General features: G+C 41.6%; 1 protein-coding gene across 1 annotated transcript in view; it reads right to left on the bottom strand.

Annotated features, from left to right (window-relative positions):
- Positions 1 to 19,769, bottom strand: part of CNTNAP2 (contactin associated protein 2) — a 1,422,658-nt gene that overhangs the window by 528,736 nt on the left and 874,153 nt on the right. Inside the window, exon 12 of the mRNA XM_058444445.1 lies at positions 11,002 to 11,158. Within this exon, the coding sequence (XP_058300428.1) occupies positions 11,002 to 11,158 (157 nt within the window). The remainder of the gene's footprint in view (positions 1 to 11,001; positions 11,159 to 19,769) is intronic.

The raw sequence follows: 19,769 nt of genomic DNA, 5'->3' as shown, positions 1-19,769 counted from the left end.
ATACAAAAAATTAGCCAGATGTGGTGGTTTGTGCCTGTAGTCCCAGCTACTTGGGAGGCTGAAGTGGGAGGATCACCTGAGCCTGGGGAGGTCGAGGCTGCACTGAGCCAAAATCATGTCACTGTATTTCAGCTGGGGCAACACAGTGAGACCCTTCTCAAAAATAATTTTTTTTTTTGTTTTTTGGTTAGATGGACTTTCACTCTTGTCGCCCAGGCTGGAATGCAATGACGCGATCTTGGCTCACTGCAACCTCCACCTCCCAGGTTCAAGCGATTCTCCTGTCTCAGCCTCCCGAGTGTCTGGGATTACAGGTATGTGCCACTATGCCCGACTAATTTTGTATTTTTAGTAGACATAGGGTTTCACCATGTTGGCCAGGCTAGTCTCAAACCCCTGACCTCAGGTGATCTGCCTGCCTTGGCCTCCCAAAGTGCTGGGATCACAGGCGTGAGCCACCATGCCCAGCCTAAATAATTTTTTTTTAAAAAAGAAACGCCAGACTCATATTATACCCACTATTTGTCAACTTGCTTTTTTCACTTTCATCTTGGCCATCTTTCTGTGCAAGTGTTTATGTATTTACTTCATTCCTTGGCCAGCCTTATAACATAATTTTCTGAAACTCTATTCATGGACATTTCTGGTGTCTACAGGTTATTTGAGGTTTTTTTTTTTTTTTTTGACTGCTACAAAAAATGGAATATGCAACCTTAGAACATAATTTTTTTTTAAGATGGTACATGCCATATGGTGAAGGATTCAGTCAAAGAATGTAGTGTTCAAATTTTGATGGCAATTCCCAAACAGCCCTCAAAAAAGTAGCCTCAGTCTTACATTCCTACCAAGCGTGTACTAAAGGGTATATTTCCAAGCCCCATTGCCACTGACAGGACAAAGAATGATGCTCAGCTTGCTTGGGTCTTCTGCTTCTCACATCATCCCTGGAGACACGCTCTTTTCATCTCCACTGTAGATAAGAGAAAACGGAGGCACAGGCAGGTCTTACTAACTGGCCGAGTGTTGGAGGAGGAACATAAACGCAGATAGTCTGACTCTATAGCCAGGCTCCTAGCTGCCATCCTGGAGTACCTCTCTCTCGTATTAAGGCTTCTGTTTTCCAGACTGATGTTAGAAACCTTTTTTAAACCTATGAAACAGATTCTTTTTAAATATCCATTGTCCATGTTTCTTTATCTTTCCTTCAGTGAACTGCCTGTTGGTGGGCCCTAAAAATCTGCAGCTGTAAAAACCGTTTGTGTTCGTTTGTCTAAGGTGGGAGCAGGTGGAATGGAAGCAGTGGTTACAAAGTGATTTCCATTGTTGTCACTGAGGGTAGAATCTTTATTTCCTGAGAGATCACTTTTGTGGCTTTTCATCTGTGGACATGTTTGGCAGGTACTTCCATATTGCTCCTGAATTTGGGGGCAGGAATTAAAATGGAATATTCCTTGTGAAGTGATTTTTCTGTTGAATACTATAAATTTAGCAGGACCTTGTGCCAGCGATATGAGAGATGCTCCTTCCTCCCCCAATAAATCTGGATTTAAACTGGCTTATCCCTGGAAGCTCCTTTTTATCCTTTGGAAATGTGTTACATTTTTGTCTTGGCTTCTTCTCCCATGAAATCATAGAAGGAGGAGCTTGTTGACTTTACCTTCTCCTCTCTTTATGAGGAGACATCATGAAATAAAACTGGACTGATATTGTCGCTGCACACATTGCATTAGACTGTTGTCCTACAGGAAGTGTCCCTGAAGACTGGAACTTTAGCTTGGAGAAATGCACTCAACAAACCCAGGTCCCGGAACAGACCACAGTGATGCTCCCATTCAGGCCAGATGATTGACGCACACCTTTGTGGCTTAAGCTGGAAATTTCCTCCTTAAGGGATTTAATGATTGCACTATCAATCAGCCTGAGAAGCAAATGTTCCTCCTGTTGGAACTGAGGTAGGGCTTGGGATGAATAAGAAATTCTTCTTCTGGGGCCTGGAGGAGGTTTGTCTTGGATCCAAATGCCTGGTCATGCCTGAGGAGCCTCATTAATGACAGCAGGGTGAAGACCCATGGGATGCTTCACTGGGAGCTTGGCAGGGTCTCAGGGGCTGGGCTTCTGCCTGGATTTGAAGAATGGCTATTTCAGGAAGCAGTTGCAGGTTTCTCTCAGTGTAAAATTTCTGTTAGCGCCAATCCTTGTCAAGTCTTGCTGAAAGCCACAGCTTGGTTTCCACTGCACTGAGGTTGACTAGGGGGCCCTCTCCTCTCCAAAGGGCATGACTGTCACAGGCTGAGACAGCTGCAGCTGGCAGAATAAGGATCTCAGGAGGGCGGTGTCAGCAGCAGGGTGGCAGCAAGGCATGCAGGCAAGAAGGTCAGAACGGAGGGGCCTGATGAGTTGTTCTTGAATACCGAAGAGGCTGCTCCTGGGGAACCCATGAGATAACCCTTATCTGTGTGTGCTTGGGTGTAACTGGAATCAACATTTCTTGAGCATTTACTAGTGAAATATGGATGTGACTTCTCCCTTATGAGTATCCTCTCATTTAAACTTCCTTTCTACCATGTGAGGTAGTTGTGAGTGCCATTTAAATGCTGTGGTTAAGGAAACAGTCATTGACAGCTTTTATAACTTGCTGAAGGTCACTGAACTAGCAAGCAATAGGACTAGGATTTGAAATCAGGTCACACTTAGAAAATAATTTGAATGTATCTGTGATAATGAATACTTTTAATATAAAATTAAAATAAGAGATTTTTAGAAACTAAATCAGGAGCACTATAGAGGTGAGTGAAAGTAGATGTTAAAAAGAAATTGTACCACCTTGCTGGTAGCAGCATTATTCACAGTCACTAAAATGTGGAAATAAGTGTCCCTTGGCAAATGAATGAAGAAGCAAAATGTATTCTACCCATACAATGGAATATTATTCCATCTTAAAAAGGGGGAAAGTCCTGATACATGCTACAACATAGGTGAAACTTAAGGACATTATACTAAGTGAAATATGCCAACTGCAAAAAGACAAATACTGTATGATTCACTTCCATGAGGTTCTTAGAGCAGTCAAAATCATAGAGACAGAAAATAGAATGACGGTGGTGTGAAATTAAATAACTCCAACTTAAAATGGTTGGAACTTTACATTATTTTGAGCCTTGAGAGAAATGTGGTTATATGGCCTGAGTCATGCCACATGCAGCTGCAACTTCTGCTTCTCTGATTATAGATTAAATCTCTTCCTCATTTCTGTCCTGTAAATGATTAGAAAAGACCAAATGGTTCCAGAAATAAGACCCCTCGAGACCATGACCCCTCCTTATGGAATGTTAAAGCAATCTTCCTTGGAACACAGCAAACCGTAACCAATCAAATGACTGTAACATCTGTGCTGGCCTTATATGGAAAATGTTGCAACCCCATTAACCTTCTCTATCTCTGCCTACGTAAGTGAAACCTTAACTTCCTCACTTTGGAAAGCTGACCCCATTCACTTGGAGCTGGTGTTTCCCTGGTGGCTATCCTCAGGCTTTGAGCTGGAATAAACTCTATATTTAAACACATTTTCTGAACTCATTATTTAAGATTAACTGGCCAGGAGCTAGGAGGAGAGGGGAATGGGGAATTGCTGTTCAATGAGTATAGCATTTCAGTTTTGCTGGATAAAAACGGCTCTGGAGATGGATGATGGTGATGACTGCACAACAAAATGAATGCATTTAATACCATTGAATTGTCAAATTAAAAATGGTTAAGATAGTTCATTTTATGTGTATTTACCACAATAAAAAATTGGAAAAAAATGAAATTGTGCCGTATATAGTACACATGCGAAAAATTTATACAGAACTTACATCTTTGATATGGTTTGGCTGTGTCCCCACCCAAATCTCACCGAGAGGTGTAATAATCCCCACATGTGAAGGTTGGAACCAGGTGGAGATAATTGAATCATGGGGGTGGTTTCCCCCATACTCTTCTCCTGGTAGGGACTAAGTCTCATGAGATCTGATGGTTTTATAAATGGGAGTTCCCCTGCACAAGCTCTCTTGCTTGCAGCCATGTAAGATGTGGCTTTACTTTTCCCTCTGCCTTCTGCCATGATTGTGAGGCCTCCCCATCCGTGTGGAACTGTGAGTCCAATAAGCTTCTTTCCTTTATAAATTACCCAGTCTCGGGTGCCTCTTCACTAGCAGCATGAGAACAGGCTAATACAGTCTTGGTGTGTAATTCCTAAGGATGAGTCTAAAGTTGCTTGCCATGAGTTTGAATCTCTGCTCTACTGCTTTTTAACTATATGACCCTGGGGGAGAAATGAATCTCTCTGGGGCATTTCTAAAATAAAGACAAAATATGTAGTACCTTTGGCATAGAGTCAATGAGATGTTTAAATGACATTGTACATGAAACATACATGAACAATGGCTGACATGTAAGTACTATTATTTAAACAACATGATGAATGAGAATGCATATATAAATATTTCACTTTGAGTAAAAGGCAGTCTAAAACTTCATGAAAAAAGTCACTAAGATTCAATCCAATTTCTTATAAACAAGGACAAAAAATTATAATGATTATTTTAAAAAATATTCAAAATTTGGTGTTGGACAGTAAGCTGACCCAACCAAATAAATATGTCTGGCTTTGAAATATTGAAGAGATTTTTTAGTTAACTCCCCTCTGGTGCTATAAAAGTTGGTCATGGATTATTTTTGGCCCAGGAAGAAAAAGGCTGTTAGACAAGCCAATTCCATTTAGGGTCAGTGAAAGAGAGCACAGTGGCTAGTATTTGACCTTTCTAATGTTGAGGTGGGAACTGCTGACTAATTGTAACACAAAGACTGTGCTAACAGCTTTTCAATTCACTTATTTTCCACCATGTATGTGCCCATCTTGGCCAGGACATAACTCTCCAGAAATTCCACAATGAGAGAAGGGTACTCACGCAATGAATGGCAATTCTTTCCCTGATAATTCCATTTTGGAATTGCTAATTTCAGATATGATGACTTAGCTCATTGAGTCAGGCTGCAAGAGACCAGGAATTACCCGGCAGTGGCCACTTAGCTGGGACCAAGACTCGTGTAATTACAATTTTGGCACTGTAGGTGGGAATATTTACTATTGCTGTGAATAGTAAATCATAAATGTTAAATTACATTCAATCTCAGAAATAACTGCGCAAAACTTCTCATAGCATAGATAATCAGGCAATTATTGAAATGGTGATCGCACTCACAGGCCATTGCAGCTTCGTTGTGAGACCCAATCATGCTCTGAGCTACAATCTCATTTATCCTGGCTCCATTTTTATGCATTTTACACCAGTAAATAAGTATTCAACCTAAGCTTTAGAGATCTTAGAAAAAGAATATATAATGTGGTCTGTGGTTTAAGCTTTAAATTTAAAGCTTACATATAAGCTAGTTAAAAATTACATTCTGAAATCATTAAAAAGATAGATAAAAACAATATTAAAAAATCTTCCTTGATCATAATATTGTGGAGGAACACTGGCCTGGGTGTTTGGAGATGTGTGTCTTTGGTCTTCTCTTTACTCCTCATTTCTAATGTAATTTTTAGAAAGTAATTTACATTTTTCAGGGCCCCAATTGATGCACCTGTAATTTAAGACATTTTAAAATAATTTTTAGCTAAGTTTCCATTCAACATTCAAATAATAATAAAAATAATATATCCTCCTGTAATTTTAAACATCTATTTACGACAGCAATTTACCCAGATCCTTATATGACTTGGGAAGTACTATACTATCTATCTCTATTTTGCTGATAAGAAAACAAAGATGTGAAATGTCCTGACTTAGATCACACAGAGAGGAAGTGGCACACATACTTTGTCCTAATTTTGGTCTTAGTTCATCTTAATCCAATGATGCTTTGTGATTAAGATTATTGAAAATAGCTTTCTTAACTGGACAAAGCATCTAAAAGCATGAGATTTAATAGAACCTTCATTTTTACCCTGACATTACAACAAATGTGGTTTAACGTATGTGAGTTTCATTTGGATGTATGAGTTAAATTTTTATTTCCCATAATCTCCCAGCTCTTCTCTGTGTTTAGAGAAACAAAAAGACTGAACAGCAATGATCGTGACAGTGCACTCCAGGTTGCCTGGACAGTGTTCCTCATTTCTCCTAGTTAGAGAGACCACACCCAAAGTCAGCATCAAGAAGGGGCTCTGGCTTCCTCCCTGTTCCTGGAGGGGCTCTGACTCCCAGACAACACTTGTAAACAGCAGGCGCCTACGCCCAGACTGCCTGGTGCCCCATGCATCTGATTTTCCCCTACTGACAAAGTTGCTATCATTTTTGCTTTTTGAGACGTGAGAGAAGCAGGGGCTTCCTGGTAATGAATGCCCTTGGTGCATTCAGCGGAATAGCCTGACTCTAGCACGTCTCCCTGAGGGATGATGGGATTGGAGACCTGTACCTGCTCTTCTTCTGATGATCCCTGATTTATAACTTTCTCTAGTACAGCCTATTTCATAACATCTGCATGTGGCGTTGTGAAATTAGACTGGAGGGCTATGACGCAGCAGGTCAAGAGCATGAAGGGGCCTACTTTCCACACTCTGTTTTCATTTATTTTCATTTCAGAGTCAACAGGAATCATTAAGAATTGTGAAAAGGGCCAGTTGTGGTGGCTCATGCCTGTAATCCCAACACTGTGGGAGGCCGAGGTGGGTGGATCACTTGAGGTCAGGAGTTCAAGGCCAGCCTGGTGAAACCCCATCTCTACTAACAATACAAAAAAAAATTAGCTAGGCATGGTGGTACGTGCCTGTAATCCCAGCTACTTAGGAGGCTGAGGCATGAGACTAGGGGGCGGAGGTTGCAGTGAGCCTAGATCACACTACTGTACCCCAGCCTGGTTGACAGAGTGACTCTGTGTCAAAATAAATAAATAAATTAATTAATTAATTAAATTAAAAAAGAATGCAATAGAATTGCAAATAACTATCCTGTATAGTATAATTTATAGAAGGCTTTTATATTCTATATTCTTAATGATCACAAACATTTGCCAAGATTTATTTTTATTATACAGATAATAAAGTTTCAGAGAGGTTAAAAGCCTCCCCCAAAAGTGCAAATCTGGGCCTGGATGTAAGGTCTACCCGCATCAAGCTCAACTCTCTCTTCACTGCCCCTGAGAGCTTTAGAAAGTGTCTCTAGAAGCAGCCCCATCCATTCCCAAATATCTAAAGCATCCACATAGGAGGGAGGGCATTGCTAGGTGCTGGTGAATTCAAAGACCAAGAAGATTCCTCCAAGAGCATTCTTTCTTATGCTAAAAAGGGAAGACCATTTTAAGAGCTATTTATTATAAAAAATATTCATGGCTGGGCGCGGTGGCTCAAGCCTGTAATCCCAGCACTTTGGGAGGCCGAGGCGGGCAGATCACAAGGTCAGGAGATTGAGACCATCCGGCTAACATGGTGAAACCCGTCTCTACTAAAAATACAAAAAATAAGCCGAGCGTGGTGATGGGCGCCTGTAGTCCCAGCTACTCGGGAGGCTGAGGCAGGAGAATGGTGTGAACCCGGGAGGCAGAGATTGCAGTGAGCCGAGATCACGCCACTGCACTCCAGCCTGGGTGACAGAGCGAAACTCCGTCTCTTGAAAAAAAATATATATATTCATTATACTTTTCAGTTTGCTCAAGCTAGAGTGCCTTTATTATGAAATATTAGACAAACTTTACAGAAGCAAAGGAATGGGATGTCTTAGGTGCTACTAAGCCAGAAGAGAACAAGACACCAGCAGTGACCAAGTCCCTGAATAACTGTGAAATGTGAGAACTCAACTGAAGATTCCCAGAGGAGGAGGTCTGTGAATAAGGGTGGAATGGAATGTCTTCTAATCTGTGATCTGAATTCAGACATGTTCTTTGAAACAGCTTCAAAGGCTAATATATATCTTTAAAAATCTATCTTGGGGCTGGGCGCTGTGGCTCACGCCTATAATCCCAGCACTTTGGGAGGCCAAGGCAGGTGGATCACTTGATGTCAGGAGTTCGAGACCAGCTTGGCCAACATAGTGAAACCCCAACTCTACTAAAAATACAAAAATTAGCTGGGCATGGTGGTGGGCACCTGCAGTCCCAGCTACTTGGGAGGCTGAAGCAGGAGAATCACTGAGATTGCGCCACTGCACTGCAGCCCGGGCAACAGAGCCAGAGTTTGTCTCAAAAAAAAAAAAAAAAAAAAAAAAAAAAAAAAAATCTATATTGGCCAGGCATGGTGGCTCACGGATGTAACCTAGCACTTCAGGAGGCCAAGGGTGGATCACTTGAGGTCAGGAGTTCAAGATCAGTCTGGTCAACATGGTGAAACCCTGTCTGTACTAAAAATACAAAAATAAGCTGGGCATGGTGGCAGGTGCCAGTAGAGGCAGGAGAATTGCTTGAACTGGGAAGACAGAGGTTGCGGTGGGCCGAGGTTGTGCCACTGCACTCCAGCCTGGGTGACAGAATGAGACTCCGTCTCGAAAAAAAAAAAAAATCTATGTTTTCAACCTGTAATTCTACTAATGGTAGCCCTCAGGGTTTAGACACAGATGTCATGCTAGTGCCTTAATGTTTTCAAAACTGTCAACTGCACAGACAGTTCCCCAGCCTGGCCCAGCTCAGTCATGCTTCTTCTCCAAGATCACCATGCAAGGGTGAGTGTCCCAGGGCCCTTGCTTTTCCTTGTCTTTCAAGTTTATGCCTCTTCCTCCAATACTTTATGGATTCCTTCCTTCACTCCTTCAGTTAGATTGAAAATTTCTTCCATTAGTTTTTTTTTTTTTTTTTTTTGAGATGGAGTTTCACTCTTGTTACCCGGGCTGGAGTGCAGTGGTGCGATCTGGGATCTTGGCTCACTGCAAGCTCCACCTCCTGGGTTCAAGCAATTCTCCTGCCTCAGCCTCCCGAGTATCTGGGATTACAGGCACCCACCACCACGCCTGGCTAATGTTTTCTATGTTTGGTAGAGACGGGGTTTTGCCATGTTGGGCAGGCTGGTCTCGAACTCCTGACCTCAGGTGATCCGCTGGCCTCGGCCTCCCAAAGTGCTGGGATTATAGGCGTGAGTCACCGTGCCCTGACACTTTCATTAGTTTTTGTTGTATCTTGCACACACCTTCCTCAGAACACTGACTGTATTATGTTATTTATTTGTGTGTGCACGTGGGTGTTTCCTTCAACTAGTTTTGGAGCTCCTGAGGACAAAGACCATGTTCCATTCATCACTGTATCCCTAGAACTTAGCATGATGTCTGAGAAAAATGAAGTTCACTTAGGTGCAGGTACTAGATCTTACTCTTTCTGAATCCCTCTGCTGTCCTCTGTGGTAGGACACGGTGATGGTGGCAGAGCACTCTGGGCTGTCTGGACAATGAACCAGCTGGGGCTCTGTTCCCACTTCTCCTAGCTGGGGAGGCTGAACCCAGTGTCAGCTTCCTGAAGAGGTAGGGAATTCATGTTGGATAGACAAATGGATGGGAGAGGGTCTGCCTGGCTTAAGAACACACAACTAGCAATAAAAGGCAACAAGAACTAGAATGTGAGTCAGGACAGGGATTCTTGTTCTTTGCATTTGCTCTTTTATCCCCAGTGCCTAGAAGAGTTGCTGACTCATAAGTAGTTGATCAATATTTGTTGAATGAATGACTGATTGGATGACTCGCTGTATGAATGAATGAATGAATGAATGAAAGGTTAACTTCAAAGCCCATGCCCTTTTAACTCCATTCCCAACTTCCAATCTTTGTATACAGTGTGTGTGTGTGTGTGTGTGTGTGTGTGTGTGTGTGTAGATACATCTTTCGAAGAAATAAAATTAAAAATTATCATGACCTCTTCTTTACAATAATCCATAAAGATTAATGATAGCTATTTACAAGTATTTTACACACATATACATGCACATTCTAAGCCATTGAAATAGCCTTTGTAACGTGTTTTATTTACTAGAAGAAATATAACTTTCAGAAAGTAAGCAGACATCCTACCTGAAATTCATATAATGTTACATTCTCAGAATTTGTTTTTGGTTAACCGGTGGAATGAATTTGTCTTGTAAACTGTCCCTGTAAATAGCATACTACATAGGTGACCTGAAGAAAACCATGGCTAGGCATATGGGGAAATTTGTGACCACGACTGGTTATGTGCACAGCTGCCCAGAGGCAGAAATGGAGCCTGTCAATACTTCCAAAAATGTAGAAAGCCGGCACTGGATACGTGTTTCTGCAAAGAATCACACTTAGGTTTACAATCTTCCACCTAAACTTCTGGGGCCTTTTCCACAAAGAACGGCAGCTGATCTTATCTTTATCTGTTACTGACACAGACCCAGCCATTCACTGCGGGGCAGAACAAAAGCCAGCAAAGGGATGGAAGAAACCCAGAATAGATCTTTCTTGAACTGATTTGTATCAGAGTTATAAACAATTCCAGGTATGAAAGAAAAGTAGACAGGCAGGCACTTACAGAACACAAGAGCAAAGAATGATTTTTTCTGTTTCTTTCTTTTTTCACTTCTTTCTCTCTCTCCTATTTTTCCGATCCAGATCCCCGGCGCAAACATTGCAGGAGGTGGTTGTGCTCCCCGCAGGAGGCTGTTGACTGCCTGCACTCACGCACACTGGCTTCCCGCCCATGGCCATCCCTCTATTGTTACACAGCACATTTTATAATGCAAATCACTGTCTACAACATGGCTCATTATTTTCCTCTCTGAATAAAATATGAACACATCAATTATGTGTCAGTCTGTTTCTAAATGCATACCCTTGTCGCACTGACCTCTTTCTGGTTTTATATTTTTCAGTATGTTCCTGACATTTGTCAGTTGGGTTAGTTCCAGACCTTTCTAACCTATTATCGTATTATTATAGCACTTTTCAAACTTTCTTCTATCACATGAGTTTGACACAAAGGCACACTGGGAGGGTGAGCCTGGCTGTGCTGCCGGCAGGCACTCACCATTGCTTGTAGTCCGCGTCGCAGTTACAGTAGTACTTGGGATCTGTGCAGTTGCGTTCGATGCCGCAGGCACATTTCTGGATTCCAGGCCCAGAGCCTCCCCAGTAGTAGTGCTTCTCATTGGCTTTGCCAACCCACCAAGTGTAAGGGCTTCCATCTACAAGGAAAGGGAAAGGTATATTTAGAAACAGACCTGGGTTCAGTCATTACACTGCCACACTTACACCCACTTCCCCAGGAATACTCTGATAGTCTGAACATTACTCAACCCTCTTAAAAGTCAATTTATTTCAAACAGACAACCCACAGAATGGGAAAAAATCTTCACAATCTATCTATCTGACAAAGGACTAATATCCAGAATCTACAACAAACTCAAACGAATTAACAAGAAAAAAAAATCCCATCAAAAAGTGGGCTAAGGCTATAAATAGAAAATCCTCAAAATAAGATATACAAAAGGCCAACACACATATGAAAAAGTGCTCAACATCCCTAATGATCAGGGAAATGCAAATCAAAACCACAATGCAATACTACCTTATTCCTGCAAGAATGCCCACAATCAAAATATCAAAAAATAATATATGTTCATGTGAATGTGGTGAAAGGGGAACACTTCTATACTGCTGGTGGGAATGCAAACTAGTACAACCACTATGGAAAACAGTGTGAAGACTCCTTAAAGAACTAAAAGTAGAATTACCATTTGATCCAGCAATCCCACTAATGGATATCTACCCAGAGGAAAAGAAGTCATTATACGAAAAAGATACTTGCACACATATGTTTATAGCATCACAATTCACAATTGCAAAAATGTGGAACCAACCTAAATGCCCATCAGTCAATGAATGGATAAACTGTTTCTCATACAGACATACACACACACACACACACACACACACACACACACACACACACACAAACATATATGATGGAATACTACTCACCCATAAAAAGAAATGAATTAATGGCATTTGCAGCAACCTGGATGGGACTGAAGACTATTATTCTAAGTGAAGTAACTCAGGAATGGAAAACCAAATATTGTATATTCTCACTCATAAGTGGGAGCTAAGCTATGAGGATGCAAAGGCAGAAGAATGATACAAGGACTTTGGGGACTCAGGGTGAAAGGGTGGGAAGGGGTTGACGGATAAAAGACTACAAATTTGGTTCAGTGTATACTGCTTGGGTGATGGGCGCATCAAAATTTCACAAATCACCACTAAACAACTTACTCATGTAACCAAATACCACCCGTTACCCAAAAACCTACAGAAATAAATTTGTTTTTTAAAAAAAGCTTATAATTCTACACTTCAAAAGGTTCTTTTAGGCTTAGACAAGTTTTCAAAAGTGTATATCACAATTTTACATGTATATAAATATAACTATAAGCATAAAAATGTAAATTTATGTCAATAATAGAAATATTTGATAAAAAATATCAGTGGGAATGTTAAGCTTAAGATTTCTCATAGGAATATGTACCTCTCTCCTTGGAAGACAATTTTACATTCAAACTTCCATGATTTGGGAGCCTATTTAGTAAATTGGAAGCCAAGTTGGGGTCAGTCCACAATGAAGGTGTATGGGCCATGAACTGATTCTACACCATACAATTCACTTCATGACTGGTCATGCTTTTTTGTGAACTAAGTCACGTAGATCATAGAATGTTGGAGCTAAGCACAAACTTTCACTGTTTTTGAGTATGACCTCCTAATTTTACGGGTAAAGAAATTTAGGTCTAGAAGACTTAAGTAGTTCTTTTAACCACACAGCAGATTAGCCCCCAACTCTCCTTTATCATTTGGCCTAATAGTCACTCACTCATTCATTCATTCATTCATTCATGCAATCATCAAACATCCATTGGATTCCCACAATGTGCCAAACATTATAAGCAACTCAACAGAATGGAAGAAAAAGTTACAGATTGGAGAACAGTTCTATCAGTATTATGAACACAGAGGAGAGTGGGGGAGGCAAACGAGGTCATAAAGGAAGGTTTCCCAGAGGAGGCAAAATAGTTGAGCTGCATCTTGAAGGTCAAGTATGCATTACACAGATCAATAAGGACGGAAGAGAGGTAAGGCCTCCTAGGCAAAGGGAGCAGAATGTAAAAAGACAGAAAGGTAAACTTCTATTTGGAAAATATATATAGGACTATATTCATAAGTAGTAGAATTGGGCTGAAGAGATGTGCTGAGAGGAGCAGTAGTAGATAGTAAGAGATAGATGGACAGCAGATGAGGGCCACATTGCAAAATATCTTTGTCCAAGTAAGAAGTTATTTTTCATTGGTTGATCCTTTCTTTTCAACGTTTATCTCCCCCCAATTTAAGAAGTTTGAATTTTATCCTGAAAATATTGGGAAACTAGTACAGGATTTTAAGCAGGGAAATAGCATGATTAAATTTGTGTTTCGAAAGATCAACAGGAAGATGAAAGATTTCTGCAAAATGGAGGCAGGGAGGCTAGATGTGATGCTCCTATGTTAATAAAGAAATAATAAAATAGTAGTAGAAATGGAGAAGAGGAGAAAACACACACAAAGAAGGTTCAGGAATTATAGCTGACTGGGACTATTGGGATTTAGGTAGAAGAGAAGATGGGCAGGCAGCGCTGTGGATTAATCCAGGCTTCTGGTTTGTGTGAATGGGGATGGTACTATGCTTCGTGAAGGTAGGGCACAGGGAAGGAAGATCATCATGACAGGTCTAGGGAATGTTGAAGAAAAGATAATGGGTCCGCTGCACAAAATGTGCAAATTGACTGTAAAAGTCTGGTTCTCAGGAGCATTTTCTGAGCTGAAAATATGTTTTAGGAACTATCAGGGCAAACCAGAACATATTGGAAGTGGGAGAAATGCTGCTGGAATCTTTTAGATTACAACATCATTTCAAAAACAGAATGATTTCATAGCTGGCCACAGTGGCAGGTGCCTCTAGTCCCAGTTACTTGGGAGGCTGAGGCAGGAGAATTGCTTGAACCTGGGAGGTGCAGGTTGCAGTGAGCCAAGATTGTGCCACTGTACCCTAGCTTGGGAGACAGAGCCAGACTCTGTCTCAAAAACAAAACAAAACAAACAAACAAAAAACCCACCAAAACCCGAGAATGATTTCATACTGCTATAAAGAATGATCCAAGACTGGGTCTTTAACAATTTATAAAGAAAAGAAGTTTGACTGACTCACAATTTTGTGTGGCTGAGGAGGCCTCAGAAAACTTACAATCATGGCAGATGGAGAAGGGTAAGCAAGGCACGTCTTCTCATGGGGGCAGGAGAGAGAGAAAGCAAGAAGGGGGAAGTGCCAGGCAATTATCAAACAACCAGATCTTGTGAGAACTTCCTCACTATCATGAGAACAGCATGGGGGAATCACCCCCATGATCCAGTCACCTCCCACCAAGTCCCCCCTTGACACATGGAGTTACAATTCAGATTACAATTCGATATGAGATTTGGGTGGGGACACAGCCAAACCATATCAGAGATGGAGATGACCATAGCGGAGTGCAAGAGTGAAGGCAGCCAGGGCGGTGGGAGAACCACAGAGGAGGATTTCCCAAAGAGCAGAGGGGCCAGCATCATCAGATTTCATAGTGAAGTCTATTAAGATGAGGAGCTAAGAGTTTTCTTTTAATTTGACAGCTGGAAGGTCACTAGAGATTTTGATGAAAGGAGTTTCTGGTGAATGGCGGGAAGAAAAGCTTAGATGTGGTAGGCAGAGGAAAGAATGGAAGCAGAGAGCAGGAAGACCCTGACAACGGATGACTCTCTCTTTCTTTCTTTCTTTCTTTCTTTCTTTCTTTCTTTCTTTCTTTCTTTCTTTCTTTCTTTCTTCTTTCTTTCTTTCTTTCTTTCTTTCTTTTTGAGATGGAGTCTGGCTCTGTCGTGCAGGCTGGAGTGCAGTGGCATGATCTTGGCTCACTGTAACTGCTGCCTCCCAGGTTCAAAGGATTCTCCTGCCTCAGCCTCCCAAGTAGCTGGGATTACAGGCATACACCACCACGCCCAGCTAATTTTTGTATTTTTAGTGGAGATAGGGTTTTACCATGTCGGCCAGGCTGGTCTCGAACTCCTGACCTCAGGTGATCCACCCTCCTTGGCCTCTCAAAGTGCTAAGATTACAGGTGGGAGCCAACCCGTCTGACTGGATGACTCTTTCTTATTCTTAATTTGACTTTAGCATATGAGAATGCACTTAATGCTAAATCCACTCTCTTGACAACTTTTAAAGTGTCCAATGTAGCATTAACGATATGGTGTTGTACGGCTGATTTCTAGAACTTAGTACTTTTATTGTTTAACTGAAGCTTTTACGCCCACTGATTAGCAACTGCCTACTTCCCCCTCTTCCCAGCCCCTGGTGACCTCTTTGTTTTTATGATTTGACTACTTTATATTTTATTTATTTTTTTATGACATGGTCTCACTCTGTCACCCAGGCTGGAGCGCAGTGGAGCAATCATAACTTACTGCAGTCATGACCTCCTGGGCTCAAGCCATCCTCCCACCTCAGCCTCCTGAGTAGCTGGAACTACAGGCACATGCCACCACACTTGGCTAATTTTTGTATTTTTTGCAGAGAAAGGGTTTTGCCATGTTGCCTAGGCTGGTTTTGAACTTTTGGGCTCAAGTGATTCACCTGCTTCTGCCTCTCAAAGTGCTGGGATGACAGGACTGAGTGACCACATTCAGCCGGATTTGACCACTTTAGATACCTCATATAAACAGAGTCATATAGTATTTGTGTATACACACAATGGAATATTATTCAGACTTAAAAGAGGACATTTTGCAATATGTGACAACGTGGATGAACCTGGAGAACATTATGCTAAGAGAACAGAGGATCCTTGTCAGAAGCTGGGGAATGAGTGGAATCTAACAGAGGTAGTGTTAGCCAGTAAGCCAAAATAGCTAGTCAATTAAAACCTCTGGGGCTGGACGTGGTGGCTCACACCTGTAATCCCAGCACTTTCGGAGGCTGAGGTGGGCAGATCACAAGGTCAGGAGTTCAAGATCAGCCTGGCCAAGATGGTGAAACCCTGTCTTTACTAAAACTACAAAAATTAGCCAGGCTCAGTGGCAGGTGCCTGTAATCCCAGCTACTTTGGAGGCTGAGGCAGGAGAATCAATAGAACCTGCGTGGCAGAGGTTGCAGTGGGCTGAGATTATGCCATTGCACTCCAACCTGATAGAGTGAGACACTGTCTCAAAAAAAAAAAAAAAAAATCTGGGTATATGAGTTAAAATTCCATGGTAATAACTCATCCACCCTCTTGGGATGTTAAGTGTACACTTGTTTCCGTATGAGTGCTCAGAAATTAAGGTGAGGAAAATCATAAAGTTACCGCGTGAACAGTTACAATATCTAAACAAACAATACAAAAAGTAGGGACCATACTGGAATTGTGCAAAAAAAATACTGTGGTACTTCTCAGATATTCCAATAGTTTTCCTCAAGACTAATTTTGTTAACAGGTGGGCAATGTAAAGTTGAGAATGTACAGGGACTGGAGTCCCGGATGAATGTAATGAATAAGCAAGGCCTCTGAATTTGGAAATGAGTTAGTTATTCAGGTATTCTCCCCTACAAACAAATTTCTTGATTTTTCTGTGTGTTGACTTAATTTAGAACTTATTATTTTCCCTTGGCATGACCATTTTTGGCACCCACATTTAAAAAAGTATATTTGACTTAATCTGGTAAACAGTCAAGAGGGAGAGCTCAGTACCCGGTTCCAAAGGGAGAAACATGCCTGCTTTCTGACACAGAGGTCCACCCTGAAGCTGTGTCTTCTGTCCACCTGTGCCTGGTCCCAGCATGCGGGGGCTGTGTGTGCTTTCTATGTTTAAGTCATTTGCTTCTCCTTTCTTTTTGCATCAGGGTAAGTGGTAAAGCATCCAGCTTCTCTGATGCTTCCCATGGCCAATAATAAACTTTTCTCCTTATGAATCTAGAGTTTCAAAAATAAGTGTTGAAAAATCCCATTTATGGAAACCACAGCATCTCAACCACTGAAAGAAACGTTAAGGTCATTTGGCCCAAAAGCTACACTAGGTCTCGGCTGATTCCATCTCTGGCCATGTTATAGAGAGAGGACAAAGGTAGATGGTGCCATGTTGATCTCATGAAATGCCTTTGAGGCTGGGCAGGCCACAACCTGACCCTGAAAATGTAGAAACATTACCAAAACTGGTTATCATATTCATTTTTTGCATTGCATTTAAAAAGCTGACCTCATGCTAAATTCTCTCAAAGGAACTTTTGGTTAGTCTCACTGTTTTTGGAAACTAGAGGATACTAACACTCTTGGTGGAGGAGAGGAAACAAATCGGGCGCCTGTAAAAGTGGAGTTAAAGGTTTGTCTAGCAGGTGACTCCTTTGTCCTGCCCATACCTCAAATAACCAATGAAAGATTATATATCTCAGAATCTCTGCCCAATTTATAATTGTTCCTGTGAGTGATCAGTAGAAACAATCTAACACTGTGTTATATTTTCATTGTAGACAGTAATAATTTGCATGAATCAGGGCAGATATGTGTGGCTCAGTATTCTTTGCGAAAATCAGGACATTGTCAGTAAAAGGAGAAGATAACAATCAGCTTCACCTTCAGAATGAGACTACGAGGAACATACTGTAGGGGAAAAGAGGAGAGACAGCTGGTTCCCACTGCACCTTTAGAGAGAGCTCAGAAGCCCAGGAAAGGAAGTTTCATTGTTGAATTGTTTGGGCAGTGATGAAGCCACCTGTGCAAAATTATGACTGAGACAGTGAAAGAGATGTAACTTAATCGACTGCATCTTGCTTCTCACCTCCATGCTGTCCTTGTTCATTCCTGGGTGTAGGCTGAACTAACTTTGGGAGAAACTTGGTTTATAGTTTATAGTTTAAAACAAAGATGATAATAGCCCTTTCCCACAGCAGACCTCCTTCTTGCCTGGGGACTAGATCGCCTTTCTAGGACTAACATTAGCCACAAGATTAGAAATTATAGTTAAGTCATGCAGCTGGAGGCTACAAGATTCTGACCCTCCCTAAACTTCTCCTAAAATCAGTGCTTGAGATATTCTGCAGACCCTGCACTTGGTGGGTCAGCTGGCACCACCCAGATCAATAAACTGGCTCATCTGATCTTGTGCCTCCCATCTGGGAAGTGACTCAGTGCAAGAAGACAGCTTCGACTCCCTGCGATTTCATTCCTGGCTCACTGGCTTCCCCCCGACCTGCCAAGTTGTCCTTAAAAACTCTGATCCCCAAATGCTTGGGGAGACTGATTTGAGTAATAATAAAACTCCGGTCTCCTGCACAGCTGGCTCTGCGTGAGTTACTCTTTCTCTATTGCAACTCCCCTGTCTCGATGAATCAACTCTGTCTAGGCGGCGGGCAAGGTGAACTCCTTGGGCGGTTACGGTGGGTGTTCCAGTAGAATCCCTGAGCTGTGCATGGGATCCAGGCTGTGCGCTAATCTCACATGGCAGACCCTCAGCTCACTGTAGAGAGGGACTCTCATTACACACCAGGATGGGACCTAAGGGGATGATCTGAAATATTTCCTCCCTGTTCAAGGAGTGCAGGTGCATGGAGGTGGCAAGCTAGTGACCTGGCAAGAGCAGCCTGGTTTCCCAGTTTCTTCTCCCACCCTCACTCTTTCTCAAGTCACAATACTTTAGTCTTCATATAACGAATGCTCCCAGTGAGGTTGATGCAAAATTGATGTTGTTCTGTTCTTTTTCCTAGGAAAATAAGTTAAAATACAGCACAAAATGCTTAACTTAGCTCTTTCCACATCTACCGCAAAAGAATGCCAATAAGAAAACATATTCCAGGGAGAAAGCAAATTGTAGACTTTGTTGTTAGCATTGGCTAATTTGGTTAAATCACTGTAACTAAAATAAATTATTAATTTGTTGTGTATTTTATATTCAGCAAGAGGAGAATGGTTCAATTTACTTTGAGCAAAGAATTCCCTTATTCCAGTGCTATGCTAATGAAAAGCTACTTTTAGCTTTACAAATCATTACTTACCTGTTAATTGGCTTTGGGGAATAGCAGTTAAAGGCAATAAAAATGGAAAGCCTTTTTAAAAGACAAGGGCAAAAAGTGGTGGGGAAAGAAATAATTTAATTATCTATTTCCAAGAGTTCAAGAACTTCTCTAACCTCAGAATATGAAGATTGTAGTTAACTATATTAAGTAGATGTAATCGCTGCAACAAGATTAGGTAATGATGAACGGCATTCTAAGTTAACCAGAGCTAAATTATCAAAGTAAGGCACATTGTATTAAAACAGCCAAATATGAATTGAATTAAATATAATCACTATACTGTTTGTACTCACTTCAGATCAAGTTTTATTACGGTGAAGGGTTTATTAAGGTTTGGATGATTAAACTGGGAAAGGGAGATAGAAAATAGGCTGGAAAGGAAAGGAGTTTTCCAAGACTTACTTAAAAAAAACCAATAAGCTGGGCTCAGTGGCTCACGCCTGTAGTCCCAACACTCAAGGAGGCCGAGGTGGGTGGATCACCTGAGGTCAGGGGTTCGAAATCAGCCTGGCCAACATGAGGAAACCCTGTCTCTACTAAAAATACAAAAATTAGCCGGCTGTGGTGGTGTGCACCTGTAATCCCAGCTACTCAGGAGGCTGATGAGGCAGGGGAATCACTTGAACCCAGGAGGTGGAGTTTGCAGTGAGCTGAGATTGTGCCACTACACTCCAGCGTGGGCGACAGAGCAAGACT

This window comes from Hylobates moloch, unplaced genomic scaffold, assembly GCF_009828535.3.
Source record: "Hylobates moloch isolate HMO894 unplaced genomic scaffold, HMol_V3 SCAFFOLD_1, whole genome shotgun sequence".
Lineage (NCBI taxonomy): Eukaryota > Metazoa > Chordata > Mammalia > Primates > Hylobatidae > Hylobates > Hylobates moloch.
Note: the sequence above shows the minus strand (reverse complement) of the source record. Positions and strands in the feature narration are given on the sequence as shown.